General features: G+C 43.3%; 1 protein-coding gene and 1 long non-coding RNA gene across 2 annotated transcripts; one reads left to right on the top strand and one right to left on the bottom strand.

The window, feature by feature from the left end:
- Window positions 1-2,981: 2,981 nt before the first annotated feature.
- Window positions 2,982-16,380, bottom strand: C1H11orf97 (chromosome 1 C11orf97 homolog). Its single transcript, XM_038386661.2, has 4 exons — window positions 16,128-16,380; window positions 13,696-13,800; window positions 4,347-4,472; window positions 2,982-3,133 (listed from the first exon to the last, which is right to left on the bottom strand). The coding sequence occupies exons 1-4, from the start codon at window positions 16,228-16,230 to the stop codon at window positions 3,129-3,131; spliced, it is 339 nt and encodes a 112-aa protein (XP_038242589.1). The 5' UTR covers window positions 16,231-16,380; the 3' UTR covers window positions 2,982-3,128.
- On the top strand, window positions 16,380-20,491 carry LOC119849649. Its single transcript, XR_005290519.2, has 4 exons — window positions 16,380-16,536; window positions 17,620-17,858; window positions 19,105-19,220; window positions 19,741-20,491. It is a non-coding gene; the product is annotated as an uncharacterized LOC119849649 (long non-coding RNA).
- The last annotated feature ends 447 nt before the right edge of the window (window positions 20,492-20,938 follow it).

Below are 20,938 nucleotides of genomic sequence, written 5' to 3'. Positions count from 1 at the left end.
CTTCCCTCATAGGTCATGTTTTCTAGACCTTTAATCATTTTTTTTCTTTTGCTCTTCTCTGGACTCTCTCCAATTTGTCCAAACTTGCCTGAAATGTGGCACCTAGAACTGAACACAATATTCCAGTAAAGATCTAATCAGTGTGGAGTAGAGCACAAGAATTACTTCTCGTCTTCTTACAATACTCCTGCTAATACATCCCGGAACGATATTTGCTTGTTTTGCAACAGCGTTACCCTGTTGACTCATATTTAGCTTGTGGTCCACTATGACCCCCAGATTGCTTTCTGCAGTACTCCTGCCAAGGCAGATATTTCCCATTTTGTATGTGTGCAACTGATAGTTCCTTGCTAAGTGGAGTACTTTGCAGAGCCCTTATTGAATTTCATCCCATTTACTTCAGACCAAAGACAGGAGTTGCAGACCAAAGTAACAGGAATGAAAGAAGATTCTGTCAGCAGTTTTTTGGCTGGATTAAGGGTGGGCCAGATTAGTATGGAAAAGACCCAAGGTGATGTGGACATGGATGATTAATATGGCTGTTGGCTAAAAAGAAAGACTGTTCATATGGAATTTAGCACTCGTCAGTGCGAAATGAAGACAATAACAACTCTGCTCTTAGAAAAGAGGCAAATTTTCATGTTTGGTTCATTATTATGTTAACTGATGATTTTAAGGGTGTATCCTCAGTAAGACCATGGCAGCTGCATGTGCCTAGCACCTCTCAGGATCAGGCCACATGAAAGGTATGGACTAGCAGCCTGCAGAGAGTATGAGGAGCCAGGAACTCCTGAGCTCCAGCTCCCTCATCGAACTCAGGCAAGTCACTTAACCCCTACATGCCTCAGTTTCCCCATCTGTAAAATGAAAATAATACTTGCTTACTTCACAAGTGGATTGTGAGAATACTTGTGAAGTTCTCTGAAGATGAAAACTCTGGGATAAGGGCTAAAGGTTATTCAACCTGGAGTAAACCGTGACACAAGTAGTTGGGAATATGCTGTAACTGTTCCTATCAGTAAGTAATGGATTTCTCATTAACCATGTCTTTTTACCTCACTGTAATAATGCCTAAAGGTTGCAGTTAATGGATTTATTATTTCTGGGTTCCCTGGTACCCATTTCTATTCTCTTTAACACCAGAATAACTTTGCTGTGTAAATATTAGACATTATTGGGGGGAGGGGGTGGTTATGTTCAACCTTTATTAAATGAGGATCTTGATTCACAATATTTTAATTTTGGGCCTACAAGATGCTGCCATCAATAAATGAGCCCAGACAAAGGCAGTTAAAATACTTGTCAATTGTTTTACAATCTTGCTGTGGGGATTGGTATCACTTTACAGTAAAATTGCCAGAAAGAGGGCCAAAAATACCAGCATTAACTACACTTTACCCTCGAACACATTTCACTTTTCACACATGGCAAATGCGTCTTGTATTGTGGAGTTCCCAACTGATGTGCTGGCCAAGATATGTGCAGGTTTCCTTTTAGCTCAGACATGGATGTTACAGTAATATCAGGTGACTAAGAAATAAACGTTAAGTAACAACTGTGCAGAACAGTGAGCCCACCACTTTCCTCAACACTTTAGATGGGCAGGCCAACATTTTCAGAAGTGACTAGTGATTTGGAGCGGCCAACTGGAGAGAACAAAAAAGGCTCAGATTTTGACAGGGCAGGTGCTCAGCATTTTGTGAAAACCAGGCCCCTCTAAGTTGTCTCAAGTTGGACACCCAAAACCTATTTGCTTTTGAAAATTCAGGCCACAGGACAAATGTCAAAGAAAGACAATAAAATATAGCAGCAGAAATAAATACAGGAAATTCACTAACAGCCGCATTGTAGGTATCTCTTCTTGATTCTCCCTCTCTTCCACTTCTTACCACCTCCTTTTCTCTCTTCTTTTATCCATTTTATTGCTTTTCCTTCATTTCTGTTTAATTTTCTTATTTGAATCTTTCCTTCCCCTGAAAAGCAGCATCTCCCTCTCCTTCTTTGCCTCTCTCCTATTCGCCCCATGTTCTGTTATCTACCCTGCTTGTTCTCCCTAGGTTGCCTCTGTCCCCTTATTCCTCCTCTTCTGCTCTTTCGTACTTTGGCCTCCCTTGTCCCTCTGTTCCTTCTTGCTTCTCCCCGATATTGCATGGTCTCTGTATGGTCCTCCTCTCTCTCCTTCCCCTCGCCCCACTCTTTCCTGTGAATTTTCTGTCTCTCAACCCCCAGGATATTTGCCTCTCCTCTCACACCTCTGGTTTCCATTTTTTGCCCCTTTCTTCTTTTTCCTGGGGATCCCTTATTCCTCCATTACATTTCTCAGGCTCCTTGCCTATGCCCCTTATTTTTCTCCCTTGTCCCATTACCCTAGTCTGTGTCCAGTTCCTCTCTTCTCTACTCTAGGATCTCACCAGCTTCTCTTTCCCCCAACTCGAGCATTCCTCCAGTCGCTCTCAGGTGAGAGGGAGTGTACAGCTGGTGCTGTCATTGCTGTATGTATGTGTGAAGGAGGATGTGTTGGTGAGCATGAGAGCTGAAGCCAAATCACATAGTATTGGGATAACTATGTCAGCTGTGAGTGTGATTTTTTACTGAACTAGCTATACCAGTATAACCTATAGTGTGGACAGTTATACCAGTATAAAGGTGTCTTATATCACTATTGCTTATTCCCCAGCCCCTTCCCATATGGGAAAAAGCTCTACTGGAATAACACTTTATATGGCTATAACTGCATCCACACTAGGGGAAACGCGCCATTTAACTATATTGCTACAATTTTTCTGTGTAGACAAGACCTTAGTACAAGTTTATTTGCCCAATATGTTAATTTGAGATAAAAAAACATCAATAAACCTGAGTGGCTCATCTTTACCTGCCAATGCCTGCAAATAGACAGGTTTGGGAATCAAGCCTTTACACATTTAATACTTTCTAGCTACAGCGCTCTGTAGTTAGAGCTGATCAGGTGCCAATACAGATGGCTTTATTATTTTATTGTACAAAATATAATACACAGTCTATATCGTGGTACTTTGAGTTTGAAATAATCGTAGGCTTGGTAACACATGGAGGTGCCGGCCCTGACCCATGTCCTCCAGAAAGGGAGATGTTGCTTTTCACTGGGGCTATCCTAGAGGGAAAAAAAATATATGGAAACAACAGAAATTAGTACAGATTTTACTTGGCAGGGGATATTTTTAAACTGCCTTTGCTTCAGAATTCTAGCACATTTTATATTTGTAAGGAGCAGGACAAGACAAAGCAAGCACAGTGTGTTGAAATCCACTGTGGAGCAGTGCACACAGCTCAATGTGCGACCTTTGAGGGAAGGAGAGTAACCGTGGATGTTGGGGAGAAATAAGGTGTAGATACTGTGTGTATCTGTGTGTAAGCCAACAATATATGGGCCCCCCAAAAATGAGTTCTTATGGGATCGCTAATAGGTTAATCACAGAATCACATGCCTGGGCAGGAGGAGAGAGCTGCTACAGAAGAGCTGAAGCAAGTCCTGCCTGGAGTGCCCACTCCCCAGCCTGGTGAAGAGGAGCCCCACTTAACCACACAGATACAGAGAGTATGAACTCTGCATGGTCCCCCTGGCCCTAGCAGCACAGCCCTGATGGAGCTTATAAACTCTGTATGACCCTGAGCTTGGCAGCTTTCTCCCCACTACAGAGTCTACAAATTCCTCAGGAAGAGAGGTGCTGGGCATAGTGAGCATGCTATACTGATAGCTGGGAGAGGACAGGCCCATCGGACTGAAGAGGCCCCTTGGGGATTGTAAGGGAAAAGAGACACCTCCCTAAGCTGCCCACTACCCTCCCAACATACAAAAAAGGAAATGACTGAGATCTCACCCCAACCTCGTATCTCCCCAATGGGAGATGTGCAGAGGAAGGGGGTCACCGTATTCCAAGACCTGCAGAAAACTCTGAATCCCATGAAGAGAGGAAAGCAAGTGTGACTCAGGAGCCACATAGAGCTCTTGAGATCCACCCACCAACATGAATAAAAAGTAAGTATTCTACATCTTCAAGCAAAGTCCTTAGCACATGAGCTTAAGGTGACTCAACAAAGCAGCACTAAGCAGCTTTCCCATGTAGGGTCTGCAACCCAGTGCCCTGCTATTTGCTGAAGGAAAAGAAGGGGTTGGTTGATCTGTTAAAAAATGCCAAGATGCTATGGTGATGGGGGCCATATTGGTACCTAGGTAAATAGAATAAAACCAAGCAAGGTACAATTGCTATCTGTTTAATAGGTTTGTAGTGTATTATAAAACAGTGTCATCCTAATATTGCAAAATGAGGTATTACAGTTGAAATCTACTGATTTCTGTCTCTTACTTCTTATTCCTCCATGCCTGGAATAGTACTTGGGCTGTGAAAGTAAACTGTTTCTGTTCTGTGATGTTGGCTTCAAGCCTCCCACGGAGAAATTTCTTTTCACACTCCATATTCCTTCCAGAGCCACTGTTAAAAATGTATTAGAATAATACCATTAAAACGGATTATTCTAGCTTGGTTTGTTTTACTTTTCACCTAGGCTGCTGTAAAGAATTAATGTGAACCACTTTTAAAACAAATATCTTTGGTCAACGTAATGAACAGAAACAAGATAATTTACTAGAAACAGACGATCACTACACAAAAGATATAGCGCACAATTTACTTAACATACTTTAATTTTCTAACATTTTGAATCAACAGTTATTGAATTTAAGGTTTTCATTAACTTCTTCCCCAAACAACACCAAGAGAAGCTCTACAAACTCATCCTCCAAGAACCCACACGAGAGACCTTCCACCAGCCACGGCACTCTTACTAAGGAATATAGCGACTCATAGAAACCATCCTCAAACCACTCACCACACCAAGGCCCAGCTTCCTCCAGGACATAACCAACTTCCTCCACAAATGCTGCAACGTTAACCTCCCCCAGTACACCATCCTTGCCGCCATGGATGTCACTTCCCTATATGTCAACATCCCTCACAATGACAGCATAGCTGTTTGCCTCAAATATTTACAAGACAATAGACAACTCTGGGCTATCCACCCCAAACACATCACTAACTCATCCATTTCATCCTCATCCATAACAATTTTTACATTCAACAACAAACACTTTGTCCATAACATGGGAACAGCCAGAGGTACGAGGACGGCTCCCCAATATGCCAACCTCTTCTTGGGCCACCTTGAAGAAGAATTTCATCTTCTGAAGAGATGACTTAAACTCCCTCACAGATTTCCATCATAACTTCAACAGCCATCACCAGTCCGTTAAACTCTCTCTAGAACACTCCCATACCAGCATCAACTTCCTAGACACCATGATCAGCTTCAACAATGGAACCCTATAGATAACTATATACAAGAAACTCACAGATCACCACACCTACCTTCATAGATCCAGTAACCACCCCAAACACACCAAGAAATCTGTTATCTACAGCCAGATACTCAGATACCATAGAATATGCTCTGAGAAGAAAGTCCAGGATATACTCCTTAAAATACTCAAAACTACCTTCACCAACCAAGGACACTCCACCAGAGAAGTAGATTGCATCAGGGAATGGGCCCCCCAAATGCCCCAAGAGAATCTGCTTCAATACAAAAATAAAATCCCTTCTGACAACATACTACTAGTTGTCACCTACCACCCCAAACTGGAATCCATGGGGTATAATAAGGCTAAGATTTTGTCATGGGTATTTTTAGTAAAAGTCACAGACAGGGGATGCGGGCAATAAATAAATCATGGAAGCCCGAGCCCCGCAACCTGGCGCCGACAGCCTGAGCCCTGCTGTGCAGGGCTGAAGTTATGGAAGCCATGCAAAATCACGGAATCTGTGACCTCCATGACCAACTCATAGTCTTAGTGTACCATCAAACAACTATCAACCCATACTTGATGGGGATCCCATCGTGAAAGACACACCAATTTAAAGTGGCAACAGACCTTGCCAGAACAACAGATGCAAAACCTGCAGACATATCTCCACTACTACAATGATCAACACCCCCTACAAAACACCTTTCAAGTTCCATGGTCCTAACATGCCTATCACAACATGTGGTGTCAGAGGTGCTGGAAAAAATTGTAGAGTGGGGGTGCTGAGAGCACCTGACCAAACTAACAAATTTATCAGAGCATAAGCTTTCGTGAGCTACAGCTCACTTCATCAGATGCATTCCACCAAATGCATCCGATGAAGTGAGCTGTAGCTCACGAAAGCTTATGCTCTGATAAATTTGTTAGTCTCTAAGGTGCCACAAGTACTCCTTTTCTTTTTGCCAATACAGACTAACACGGCTGCTACTCTGAAAACTGACCAAACTGTAAATGATGAAAACCACTTCAAGCCAAGGGGTGCAGCAGCACCCCCAGTTCCAGCACCAATGTGCGGCATACCTCATCTAGTGCACTAACGCCAAAATAGCAACTATGTGTGTGAAACCAGACAATCATTATGCTCTGGAATGAATTTACACAGGAAAATGTTAAAAGGCAACAAGAAACCTCTTGTTAAAACACAAAAACACCCTGTGAGTGAACTCTATAACTGACCTATCAGCCCTCATCCTCAAAAGAAACTGCACAACACTTTCAAAAGACGAGGCTGGGAGTTTAAATTCATTACTCAACTAGACACCAAAAATCATGGATTAAACAGAGAAGCTGGATTTATGGCTTATTACAACAATCTGTAGCCCACTAACCCCCTCTTTCTGTCCTATGACTGCAGAGATTGTTAACGGGCCACTCTAGCTTGAATGGTCCCTTATACTACGTGCTAACTACTCTATTCCACCTGGTATTTTGCTGTGAGTCTGGGAGTTCCTTTCCCAGACCTGAAGAAGAGTTCTGTGAGGCTTGATAGCTTGTCTCTCAGGACAAGCCTACACTTAAAACACTGCACCGGTGCATCTTCGCCGACGCAGTTGCGCCACTGTAGCACTTTAATGAAGACACTCTACGCTGACAGGACAGATCTCCCGTCACCTCCCTGAGAGGCGGTAGTTACGTCCGCAGGAGAAGCTCTCCCACCGACATAGTGCTGCCTGCACGGAGGATAAAATCAGTATAGCTACGTCACTCAGGGGAGTGGATTTTTCATACCCCATAGCAATACAGCTATACCGATATAGGTATGTAGCGCAGACCAGACCTCACCAACAGAAGTTGGTTCAATATAAGATATTACCTCACCCATTGTCTCCCAACCAATGGTACCTTTCAATTCCAAGTGTGCTGGTGATTTACGTTACAATAGAAACAGTGTACTTGTGGCACCTTAGAGACTAACAAATTTATTAGAGCATAAGCTTTCGTGAGCTACAGCTCACTGCATCCGATGAAGTGAGCTGTAGCTCACGAAAGCTTATGCTCTAATAAATTTGTTAGTCTCTAAGGTGCCACAAGTACTCCTTTTCTTTTTGCGAATACAGACTAACACGGCTGCTACTCTGAAATAGAAACAATGCCTTTCTATATCTCCTCCCATCTAAGGATAAAGTCTTTTTATCAAAGATGATTGCCCACCCAGCCCCCTGAAAAATCAAGAACTTCTGCTGGAAATAGCAGGATGAGTGTGTGCAGACAGGAACAAGGTTTTTTTTTAACAGACATTAACTCAGGTGCAAGCATATTTTAAAATAACAGAAAATTCACCTCTCCTTAAGCTTGGAGAGATTTTTGAAAAAGGAATAACTCATGTGGAAAGAGTTTTATTAATAGGAATTCAGACTGATTTTACCCTAGTACTGTGACAATATTAATGAGCATGTTGTAATGATTAAAGAAAAAGCCTTTTTTGATACTATGTATGAGGAGCAGGACACTATTACAACTAACTGTATAAACCTATTAAAAACTAAGGATCCAGTCCCATGTTATACAGTGCATTCTCAACCCACAGTGCAGTCAGTGGTAGTTGAGAACTCTCAGTACTTTCCTGGATCAGACCCTGTAATGGTCTTAAATGCGGATTTAAATGCATTTTACTAGCCCCTGCCTGTTACATTATCAGACAGATATCTCATTAATGTGTTCATTCAAACAACCATTTACATAAGGGAAGCAAATGTGTGGATTCTATTACAGAATGAGTGGATAGACCTGGTAGATATGCTGTAAAAGCAGACTTCCTGGATGAACTAAGTAGGTATGGTAGATTCATCAAATAATTTTAAAACTAATGTTCACCCCAAAAACAACAATATAATTAATATATTGATTAAAATGTACTGAAGGTACAATCTTGCACCCGCAGGGAGATGTGCTGAATGACCTACATGGCCTTTTCCATCTCTAACATCAATGATTTTATGCTACCTAACATTTCACAGCTAGACAGCAATATTGCTAGATAACAGTGTGGTGCTCACAGTCAGCTGGAAAACATTCAAAATCTCACTAATGCTTAAAAGGCAGGTTAAAGGAGGCGTTGAAAGGGATTAAGTAAAAATGTGGAAGAACAATAAAGAGATTTATATTTATTATGTGGTGACTCAGTCCTGTAGGTGCAAATTCATTCACCTTACTAGAAATTGCTCTTGCATTCACTGGGAGTTTGGCCAAATCTGTGATTGCCCATTGGGCACGGAAAAAACAGCCTGAGAGAACAGATTGCAAAAAGGAACTGTTTAAGCTTCATTTACCAATAATCCTTCACATCAGCTACCAGTCAGAGCTGCTGGGTTTAGCTGTAGGAATACATAGTCATGAAACAACTGTAATATAAAGGTTAAACAATAATTAAATAAGCAAACAAAAATATGCTGAGATGCCTTTCAGTGTAGTCAATGGAGATTTCAAAAGCAATTTAATAATGAAAAGCCAGTTAGTGACATCAGCTAACAAAATGTTCCAAGAATGTTTCAGTGGGATCTGCCAAACACCCTCCATCCTTATTCCCAATCTGGTATATTACTACGGATCTTCTTAAATTGCAATGCAATCCTCTCATGCCTTGAGGGCAAAATCTTGCCCTCCTAGCCCACCCGAAACTCACACTGACTTCAATAGGAATATTGAGTATGTATGCAAGGAATGCAAGATTGGATCTTGAGTCTGCAAGTCAGTGGTCTCACTCTGTCCAAAGACCATTGCAATGTTGCATAATAAGGACTTGGTAGGAGTCAGGAACTCTTGCCCCAAAGCCTCCATTCAGGGTGGAAGAAGTATGTTTGTTCTTCACAGAAAGGGAATTTAAGGTATATTGGGAACACACAAGATTAATGGTTAGCAACCAAACTGTATGGTAAGAGAGTTGAAAACATAGCCTCCCATGTTTTCACTGGAAAAAAGGTTGTGTTTTTACACTGTGATAGCCATCTGAGTGTAAAATCTTAGTGGAGACAAAGCACTGTAGTTTTAACTCAATATAGCTAGTTCTCAAGGGGGAGTATTGACCCTGAGTAGCTATATTGGTATAGCTATAGGTAAAACTACTTATGTCACATCCCCATTAGGATTTTACATCGAGATAGCTTTCTCAATGTAAAAAACATACCTTTTTTGCAGTGAAGATAAAACCTGAGTTACAGTGAATCTAGAGGGGTGTAATTTACATATTCAAGGGGTGGGAAGATGGAGGATACTTCTTAGACTTACCTCTGAATTTAGCTTTTGGTCACATATAAACTTGGCACAATAATTTTGATGGATAATATCAATATTTGTTTTTAAGCATGTTTTTATTTTTATTGATTTGAATTTTCACAGCTGCAGGAAATCCTGGGCCAAATCAGATAATTATTTAATGACAGTAAACATTGAGATTCAAAAAGCTAAAGCTTATAGAAGGGCTGTCAATTAATTGCAGTTAACTCAAGTAATTAACACAAAACAAATTAACTAGATTAAAAAATAGTTGTGATTAATTGCAGTTTTAATTGCACTGTTAAATTAGTATTCTATTATTGTTTATTATAAATATTTTGGATGCTTTTCTACATTTTCAAATATATTGATTTCAATTACAACACAGAATACAAAGTGCACAGTGCTCCATTTATATTATTATATTGATTACAAATATTTGCTCTGTAAAAAGATAAACAAAAGAAATAGAATTTTTTCAATTCACCTCATACAAGTATTATAGTGCAATCTTTTTATCGTGAAAGAGCAACTTACAAATGTAGACTTTTTTGTTACATAACTGTGCTCAAAAACAAAACAATGTAAAACTTGAGAGCTTACAAGTCCACTCAGTCCTACTGTTTGTTCAACCAATTGCTAAGACAAACAAGTTTGTTTACATTTATGGGAGATAATGTTGCCCACTTCTTATTTACAGTATCACCTGAAAGTGAGAACAGTGATGCTTGTTAAAAAGAAAAATGCTATCATATATATATAAAAGGAAGGGTAACCACCTTTCTGTATACAGTGCTATAAAATCCCTCCTGGCCAGGGGCAAAACCCTTTCACCTGTAAAGGGTTAAGAAGCTAAGGTAACCTAGTTGGCACCTGACCCAAAATAACCAATGAGAGGACAAGATTCTTTCAAATCTGGAGCGGGGAGGGGGACAAAGGGTCTGTCTGTCTGTGTGATGCTTTTACCGGGAACAGATCAGGAATGCAGACTTGCAACTCCTGTTAAGTTAGTAAGTAATCTAGCTAAAAATTCGTTAGATTTCCTTTTGTTTAATGGCTAGTAAAATAAGCTGTGCTGGATGGAATGTATATTCCTGTTTTTGTGTCTTTTTGTAACTTAAGGTTTTGCTTAGAGGGATTCTCTCTGTTTTGAATCTGATTACCCTGTAAGGTATTTACCATCCTGATTTTACAGAGGTGATTCTTTTATCTTTTCTTTAATTAAAATTCTTCTTTTAAGAACCTGATTGATTTTTCATTGTTCTTAAGATCCAAGGGTTTGGGTCTGTGTTCACCTGCACAGTTTGGTGAGGATTGTTATCAAGCCTTCCCCAGGAAAGGGGGTGATATTTTGGGGGGAAGATGTTGCTCCAAGCAATCTCTTTCCCTGTTCTTTGATTAAAACGCTTGGTGGTGGCAGCATATGGTTCAAGGACAAGGCAAAGTTTGTACCTGGGAGAAGTTTTTAACCTAAGCTGGAAAAGAATAATCTTAGGGGGTCTTTCCTTCAGGTCCCCACAGCCGTACCCTAGAGTTCAGAGTGGGGAAGGAACCTTGACAAATGCATTAACTAAATTTGTGACTGAACTCCTTGGGGGAGAATTGTATGTCTCCTGCTTCATTGTTTTACCCACATTCAGCCATATATTTCATGTTATGGCAGCCTCAAATGACGGCCCAACATATGTTGTTCAATTTAAGAACACTTTCACTGCAGATTTGACAAAATACAAAGAAGGTACCAATGTGAGATTTCTAAAGATAGCTACAGCACCCAACCCCAGGTTTAAGAAGCTGAAATGCCTTCCAAAATCTGAGAGGGATGAGGTGTGGAACATGTTGTTGGAAATCTTAAAAGAGCAATACTCCGATTCGGAAATTACAGAATCCAAACCACCAACAAAGAAAATCAACTGTCTGTTGGTGGCATCTGAGTCAGATGCCAAAAATGAAGGTGCGTCGTTTCGCACTGCTTTGGATCGTACCAAGTAGAACACACCTGTTCTCACTTTCAGGTGACATTATAAATAAGAAGCAGACAGCATCTTTAGAAATCTCCCCCAAGATTATTTTTTTAATGAGCATCAGCAGCATGGAAGCATGTCCTCTGGAATGGTGGTCGAAGCACAAAGGGGCATGTTTAGGCATATCTGGCACGTAAATACCTCGCAACACCGGCTACTACAATGCCATGCAGATGACTGTTCTCACTTTCAGGTGACATTATAAATAAGAAGCGGGCAGCATTAATCTTCCACAAATATAAACAAACTTGTTTGTCTTAGCTATCGGATGAATAAGTAGTGGACTGAATGGATTTGTAGGCTCTAAAGTTTTACATTCTTTTGGTTTTGAATGTAGTTATGTAAAAAATAAATAAATAAATAATTCCACATTTGTAAATTGCACTTTCACAATAAAGAGATTGCACTATAGTACTTGTATGAGGTGAACTGAAAAATACTATTTCTTTTATCTTTTTTACAGTACAAATGTTTGTCATAGAAATAATAAAATGAGCACTGTACATTTTGCATTCTGTGTTGTAATTAAAAACAATATTATTTGAAAAAGAAAAACATCCAAATATAATTAAATTGGTATTCTATTATTATTTAACAGTGCGATTAAAACTGTAATTAATTGTAACTATTTTTTCATCTTGTGATTAATTGCAATTTTTTAAAATCGTTTGATGGCCCTACTTTATAGGTGTTAAAAGACAAATTGTCAACATCATATATCAAAATACTCAAAGTAAATATTCTTAAATCAAACTCTATTATCTATTACCATTATCTTACTTTGCCTATAGGTAAATTTTGCTTATTATTAATGGAATTAATTTTATCAGTTTCTGTATATACAGTGGAATCAACATTTATGGATAAAAATCTAATTCTTTAAAACCAAGTCATATGTCAAAGGAAAACTACAATATAACAGTAGCATAAGTGAAACCTATCCAGAAAATGATTGTTACAGAAGCACCCTCTTTATGTGATATACAATCACTCGCAGCGCTAAAACAGGATGCTACAGAAGAAACAGAAGCCTTGTTTATGCAGGACAATTTTAGTCTCAAACGATGGGATTTGGGAAACTCTATTAATAGATTCAGGGAGACACAAATCAAGGCTGGAGAGATCTTAAACAATAAAATAGCCACAAGGATATGTTTTTGAACATGTGACTTAAAAATAGACTGATCATATGTTCTTAAAATGATTTTAACTAGGTATAGACCGGAGCATATTAATTGAAGAAAATGATACTCAAGGTATATTTTGAGACCTGCTATAGGATTTATTTAAACACACTCTGGGTCTTATCCAGAAAGTACCCTTGGGGCCATGCAAGCCCTAAAAAGTTGCTGCAGATCCTGGTTCTGTAGCAGTCTGAATTGCTCAATGGAAAGACTGAAATGTCCTGGAAACCGATCCACTGAAAATAACATTCATATCCCACGTGGCAAGTTGCAGAGCTGATTGGGAAGCAGAGATTTCTTTGCCTCTTGTAGTCTAGGTGTCATATTTTAAAACACACTTTTGCCCCTTGCGATTACACTTCAAATGGGAATTCAAGAGTAGCATAAACCTCTTGCATGACCACAAGCAAATCAGACAATTTCCTAAATCCATAATCTGAGTAGCTGCAATTTAATTTAATAAAATATGGAGTTAGAAATACGCTGAAGTCAGTGGTTAATAAATAAAGGGAAAGAGCTATTTTCTCTGTGCAATGGTGTCAAGAAGGTAACATAGGTATATTTGCCATAAGAAAATTTGATAAATATCAGGTTACTGAATCACATGGTCTTTTCCAGGTTCTATGTTGCATAATATCAAACTGATGAATTGCATAGACTTCTATGTACTCTATATGTTCCCCAAGTTTTAGAATGATGGAACAAATAACGGCAATAAGGATTTCTCCAAGTTCTGTACATTCCCATAAGGATGATAATCAACATCATGGCTTTGCTTTAATGAACTGACCTGGTTTTCAGCATAGTCTCTCATCAGCATTTTAGATTCCATTTCCCAATCAAACACTTCTTATTTTCTGACTATAGAGATTACCTGCAGCTGGATGTTTAATTTGGTATCCATCTCTCTGAAAATAAAGCTCTTCTTCAAGTACTTCCTTAACTCTCTTAGGTGGCTCAACATATACAAATTTCTTCCCTGTTTGCAAAACATATTGCAAAAAATTGGTTACTTTAAAGCCCCAAACTGTCAATGTACATCTTTTTTTATCCTACTCTATTACTGTTTTTAATACACCTTCCCACTTCTCATCATTTAGAGATATCCAGAGGTATGCAATCAGGCCCAGATATTCCAAGCTTGGGTGGCACCATGGCTCCCAATATTATGGCCAAAGGGGAATGGTTTGCAAACCTTTGCAGGGTTCAGAAAGTGCAAGACTGTGCTTGGATTCACTGAACCACCGTGACATGGCACTGCAACTTTTGAGACTATGGTACAGTACATCTATACTGCAAACAGCAGCCTGTGGCAGTGAGTCTTGGAGTCCGGGGTCTACAGACTCAGGCTCATGCTACAGCGCTAAAAACAGCTATGTAGACATTGCAGCTTGTGCTAGAGCCCTACCTGCATCTGCTCCCCAGGGCCTCCGTGAGCTGCAGTTATTTTTAGCACTGTATTGTGAGCTCAACAGGCCAGAGTCTGTAGACCTGGGCTCTGAGACTTGCTGTCATGGGCCGCCATTTGCAGGCGTACATGCACCATGACCCCATGATGCTGTTCCAGCACATGGAGAACCCAGGGGAATGGCAGTGCAGGGTAAACGGGCAGGTCACACCCCTGCCCAAGGAAAAGACAGTGTCCTCTGCAGGGTGGGGATGTCCGAGACTCCTTGGTGAAGGCTACTGCTCACTACAGGGTGGGAATGGGGTAGGAAAAGACCCCCACGAGGAAGGGTGAACGGGCAGGAGAGACTACACAGGAATAATGAGGTGCCCCTGTGGGAAGACACCCCCAAGGAAAGGCACTGCAGGGAAGGATGGGCTGGGAAGGGGGGAGACCACTAGGGCAGTGGTCTCCAAAGTGGGAAGCGTGCACATCAGGGGATGAGCCAGAGGATCCCAGGAGGCGCGCAGCAGGAGGAGTGCCGCCGGACTGCACTTCGCTATTTTTTTCTTCGGCGGCAGCTCTGCACGCCTGCAGCAGGCCTTTCCTGGCACGCCTGCGGCAGGTCTTCCCCTTTACGGTAAGTCTTCCCCTCTCCTTTCTTCGGCAGCACTGTGCGGGTGCACGATCCAAAAACTTTGGAGACCACTGCACTAGGGCAGTGATGGGTTGTTTGGGACCCCATGGGGAGGCAAGGTCACCCACAATGAAGGGCTGGAAAAGATGGGGAGAGACACCCCACCCCCCCCAAAGAGGGCTGGAATGACACCACCGGGGCCAAGCCTGTGCCCACTACTGGGGAATGGATGGGGAGACGGGACCCCATAGCAGGACAGTCCCATTTGAAGGGGGATGGATAGTGAGATGGATTTCCAGGGCAGGACAGTGCCCTTTGCAGGGGGGATGAATGGGACATGTGACCACAGGGGTGGGGCAGGGCAGCAGTCCTGCTGCGGGATGGATGGGGAGATGAGACCCGCGGGCAGGGCAGTGGATGAGAGCTGGGACCCCAGGACAGGGCAGTGCCCCTGCAGGGGGTGGATGGGAGCCAAGACACACCAGCGCAGGGCAGGGCAGGGCAGGGCAGTGCCCCTGCAGGGGGATGGGCGGGACGGCCCAGGGCTGAGGGCGGACGGGGGCTGGGACCCCGGGGCAGGGCAGTGGCCCCGCAGGGGGATGGGCGGGACGCCCCAGGGCTGAGGGCGGACGGGGGCTGGGACCCCGGGGCAGGGCAGTGGCCCCGCAGGGGGATGGGCGGGACGGCCCAGGGCTGAGGGCGGACGGGGGCTGGGACCCCGGGGCAGGGCAGTGGCCCCGCAGGGGGATGGGCGGGACGGCCCAGGGCTGAGGGCGGACGGGGGCTGGGACCCCGGGGCAGGGCAGTGGCCCCGCAGGGGGATGGGCGGGACGCCCCAGGGCTGAGGGCGGACGGGGGCTGGGGCCCCGGGGCAGGGCAGTGGCCCCGCAGGGGGATGGGCGGGACGGCCCAGGGCTGAGGGTGGACGGGGGCTGGGGCCCCGGGGCAGGGCAGTGGCCCCGCAGGGGGAACGGGCGGGACGCCCCAGGGCTGAGGGCGGACGGGGGCTGGGGCCCCGGGGCAGGGCAGTGGCCCCGCAGGGGGATGGGCGGGACGCCCCAGGGCTGAGGGCGGACGGGGGCTGGGACCCCGGGGCAGGGCAGTGGCCCCGCAGGGGGATGGGCGGGACGCCCCAGGGCTGAGGGCGGACGGGGGCTGGGGCCCCGGGGCAGGGCAGTGGCCCCGCAGGGGGAACGGGCGGGAGCCGGCCGGGACGCCCCAGGGCAGGGCAGGGGAGGCGGGGCCCCGGGACCCCAAGGCCGGGGGTGGCCCCACTCCTCACAGCGCTGGCCGCAGGGGCCGCTCCCCGCCGGCTCCGCACAGGCGCCGTTTCCCGCATCCCCGGCCGCCGGCTCCTGCAGCGGCTCCGCGGCCGCCTCCCTCATGCCGCCGCCGCCGCCGCCTCTGCCGGTTGCCCTAGGAGCTGAGGGGCGGGGCGGGCGGCAGCCCTGGGGGCAGCAGCGCGGCAGGGCCTGGCGGCGAGAGCTCGGTCGCCGCGGGGCTCCGGGCTGAGGCGCGGGGAGAGGGGCCGAGGAGGCCGGGGCGGGGCAGCGGATGCGGCGGCGGCGGCTCAGGGCGTTCCCGGCCCGGCGCGGGCGCCGCGCGGCTCATTCACCGGGCCGTAGCTGGCACGTGCGGTCGCAGGGTCGCTCAAGGCGAGGCTGCTGCCAGAGTCCCCGGCCCTGCCCGAGGTAGCTGAGCAGCGCACCGGCGGGGGGGGGAGGCCAAGAGCGCGGCTCAGCGTCACCCCGCGGCAACCCCTAGCGACTGTGACACGAGTCCGGCCTCCTGCTCCGCCCGCCCCCTGCAACGGTGACGAGAAGCTCCGGCGACCTCCGCTTCCGTCCTCGTCCCCTGGCTGGGATTGGGGCTTCCCCGGCCTTGGGAAAGTCCCTAGCACATTTGAGGCTCTGTCGCAAGCAAAAGAAATAATCACTTGGGTGAAAGCACTTAGTTAAATAAACACCCACCCCCTCCTTTGTTGTCCCACCTTTTGGGTCTTCCACACGTTTTATAGGCCAGGCAAAGGCAGTTGGGTAAAGTGCCTTTTTTTTACCAGATTGCGCTGTTTGTCCTGTGGCTAGAATTGGTTCTAGCTCAAGGCTAGGAACATCCACTTTCTGTGGCTTCTGGCAAACCATGTAGTAATTCTTTGCAACCTTATAAACCGTCTGTGGCCACTTAAATGCGGCCACTGTAATTAAAAGTGTGTGTCTGGGGGGGGGGTGTTTTTAACTGTTACTGTATCTGAAAGGTTTGTAAAAAGAAAAGGAGGACTTGTGGCACCTTAGAGACTAACAAATTTATTAGAGCATAAGCTTCCGTGAGCCACAGCTCACTTCATCGGATGCATTTGGTGGAAAAAACAGAGGAGAGATTGATATACACACACACAGAGAACATGAAACAATGGGTTTATCATACACACTGTAAGGAGAGTGATCACTTAAGATAAGCCATCACCAGCAGGAGGGGGGGGAAAGGAGGAAAACCTTTCATGGTGACAAGCCAGGTAGGCTAATTCCAGCAGCTAAGGAGAATAGCAGATTTCAGAGTAGCAGCCGTGTTAGTCTGTATTCGCAAAAAGAACAGGAGGACTTGTGGCACCTTAGAGACTAACAAATGTATTTGAGCATAAGCTTTCATGAGCTACAGCTTTAATAATTAAGTTTGCAAACTGTATAAGATTAAACATCTTGAAATGTATTCCATTCATAAAAATAAAGCACAGAGCTTTGCCTCTTCTTGTTTAACTGATGTTTTATTTTTTCTAGATGTGAGAAGAAAAAAAAAAGTTGGTATTTATTGCAGTACATAGAGAACGCCACTAGATGGAGGTAGGGTTCAAAGATTGATGATCTGATGCTGGTCTGGTAGAAAATTGTGAATTTTTGACAATCACAACAATTGGAGCAGCCTCAAGTAGACCCAGACTTTGAATTTTGAAGAGCTGAAATTAAAGCTTGTTTTATGGATACAGTACCTAGTTGTATGGATGCAGAGATTGTAATCGGTAAGGAGTGATATATAGGGAATGATGATTTTGAAAACCCAGACTTGTCTATGCTCGTCATTTGTAGTTGTGTTTTAACACGTTAACCTGTGCTAACACATTTGTAAATTCTAATGTAAACCCTAGCCTAGGCTTTGAGTTAAGCTTGATTAGCAGCATATGTCTGTGTCTTGGAACAAATGTTCATTCAGCATCTAGCATTTACAATCATATTAATGACAGGTTTCAGAGTAGCAGCCGTGTTAGTCTGTATTCGCAAAAAGAAAAGGAGTACTTGTGGCACCTTAGAGATTAACAAATTTATTAGAGCATAAGCTTTCGTGAGCTACAGCTCACTTCCACCAAATGCATCCAATGAAGTAAGCTGTAGCTCACGAAAGCTTATGCTCTAATAAATTTGTTAGTCTCTAAGGTGCCACAAGTACTCTTTTTTTTTTAATCATATTAATAAAAGTGTTAAAACACCACTAAAAATGAAAATATAGACAAGACCCATGTTACTATTATGTTTGCATATCTGTGTGATACTGTGTAGTTTGGACTCAAGGGTTTCATTCACTTTCTGCAGACAGGCTACAAATAGAATTTACAAACGATGTGATGATTAAAAACCAGGATTATACTTTGAAATTTCACTTGCAGTTCTGTACATAATAATAGAAGTGCTGAGTAATACTACTTATGTAATACTTTTCATCTCAAACTACTTTAAAAAGGAAGGCAAGTCTCCAAAGTACAGAGAGGTGAAGCGTCTACACAGAAAGCCACTAGCAAAACTGGGAACAAAATTTAGGTCTCCTGACTTCCACTCAAATGCACTATCCAATGGGGCATCTTCTGGGCTGATGGCATTGCTGAAAATATACCATTATTTTCACCACCACCATTGATTTGAACGCAGCTCCCTGACCAAAGCAGTTGTTTTTCACAACAGAAACATGCTGTACAATTCCTTGAAAAGTCATAAATGTACCCAGATAGCAATGATTTTTGCTTCAAACATAATGTACTTTAACACCTGTTGTTGATAAATCAAAGTGGTACACACCCTTCTTTTCACACTCCAGGAAAAATAACTCAGGTTTGAAAAAGTATACTATTGTAGCTAGTTAATAATCCAGATATGTTCATTTTTCAAAGTGAATTGCAACATTGACAAGTTCTGCATGTGCATTTTTCCCAATGTAAGTACTGGGAACAGGAGGTGCAACTCTACTTCAGTCATGAAATTTTTGCTTGCTTTCAGAAGGGCTGAATCTATTGTTGAAAGACAGCAGGTTTACTAAGGCTGCCTGACTGGGGGAGAAGATTTGAACACTCTCAGGAGAGTGCTTTAACCACTGAGATACAGAATGTTATGAGGTAGGGCTCCCTTAGCCTTTCTTGTTGAAGCTCTTCTGGTGTGTATAAATATGTATAAATAAAGAATCATTGGTCCAGAGAGAGAGACTCTGTAGCCAGGTGGTTAGAAGACCCAGGGTCCAGTCCCACTCCTCCAATGACCCTCCTGCATTCCAGGTGCATGCTCTAACACCTGAATTCACCTCCTGCGCTGGTCATTTTGTGTAAAGTGAGACAGGCACCTTACTCATTCTCACAATAAATGAATTAGGCACCTAAGCCACCTGACTGCAGGAGATGGGTTCCTATTTGTGGGCCTTGTGTCCCTGCAGCCCAAAGTTACGTGCCTATTTCCTGTGAGGAGGTAGGGTTTAGGACACACCCCTCATCTGTGTCTCCCACTGGCTAGCTTAGCTGGCTCCCCAGCCAGTACATTGACTTTTTGTGGATCACATGTTAGGGAGCCTGTCTCTTCCCATTCACTATTTAGGTACCTAACTTAGGCTTTGTGGCTCACCATGTTGTTCTTGTGATTTTCTAGGCACCTAAAAGGCAAAGCTGAGCACTGCAATTCCCTTTGTGGATCTGGGCCTGAGCTGTTTAGAGAGGAAGGTGTTGACAAAAGGAGAAAATGCTGGAGTCAAAGACTATCCAATGTTGCCAATGCTTGTGATTTCATTACGAGTCTCATCATGTTTAGTGTATGTCTTAAAGCTCTAGCTCCTGGGCTCATGAGAATCTACTTTAAACTAAAAGCTAAAAAGTAAGTTTCTAGCTCTCATGGTTGCAGAGAAAAGCTTGCCAATGTCACTCAAGTGCACCCCAAAAGGTTCAAAAGCTAGAAGATAAACAGTGAGAACTCTGGATGCATTATTTTTAAAAATCACATGATTTTTAATCCAATCTCTTATTTTTTGTGCCTGCCTCATGATATTTGAGTGCTCCCAATATTGATATTTGACAATACTGGTCACTTGTCAGTTAAAAAGGGGATCAAATATAGAACTAAACTCAGGGAACTGTCCAAAAGTTAGAGAGAATATCTGAGAAAAAACACAAAATGAAATGTATGAGACTACAATGGTGTCCTGACTCCTGTGTTAGGATGAACTGTACAAGACTTCAGCATGGATCAGATACACTACTAAAGTTCCTTCTGCATTGCAAAATGTTCCAACCAAGTCAGACACAACAGCGTTTTGTTTATCTTGACATGCTTCAACTTGTAGACAAGTGTGTATTTGGATGCATTTAAACATTATTCCTTAACTAATTTTGAAGGAGTGTGTAAACAGGACCCTTAATAAAAAAAAAAAAAAAAGTACTTGTGGCACCTTAGAGACTAAAATTTATTTGAGCATAAGCTATTTGAGCATAAGCTCCAGGACCCTTAATGACAGTCATCTCCATATGAAAGCACCAATTGAATTAAACTGGAACTGCTTTTAACACTACAGGAATAATGCTCTTGGTCTATGAACAGACAATTTCATTGATTATTAGACCTTCAACAAAGATCCATAACACAAACAATATTTAGTGTTAAGTATTTTATTTTAAAATAAGGTAACTATATATTTTGAGTGTCCCCTGTACAAGTTAGTTACATTCAGTCGGCAGTTTTTAAGACGTTAAAACAAGTGTTTCAAATTTTAAAACAAAACAGTAACTACCAATTTGTGCATAACCTGCTAGCTTATTTAACAGTTAATGTTCCTGCTCTCTCCTTAACTTTAGAT

Source organism: Dermochelys coriacea, chromosome 1 (genome assembly GCF_009764565.3).
Source record: "Dermochelys coriacea isolate rDerCor1 chromosome 1, rDerCor1.pri.v4, whole genome shotgun sequence".
NCBI lineage: Eukaryota > Metazoa > Chordata > Testudines > Dermochelyidae > Dermochelys > Dermochelys coriacea.
The sequence above is the reverse complement of the archived record's forward strand: the minus strand, read 5'-3'. Positions and strand labels throughout refer to the sequence as shown.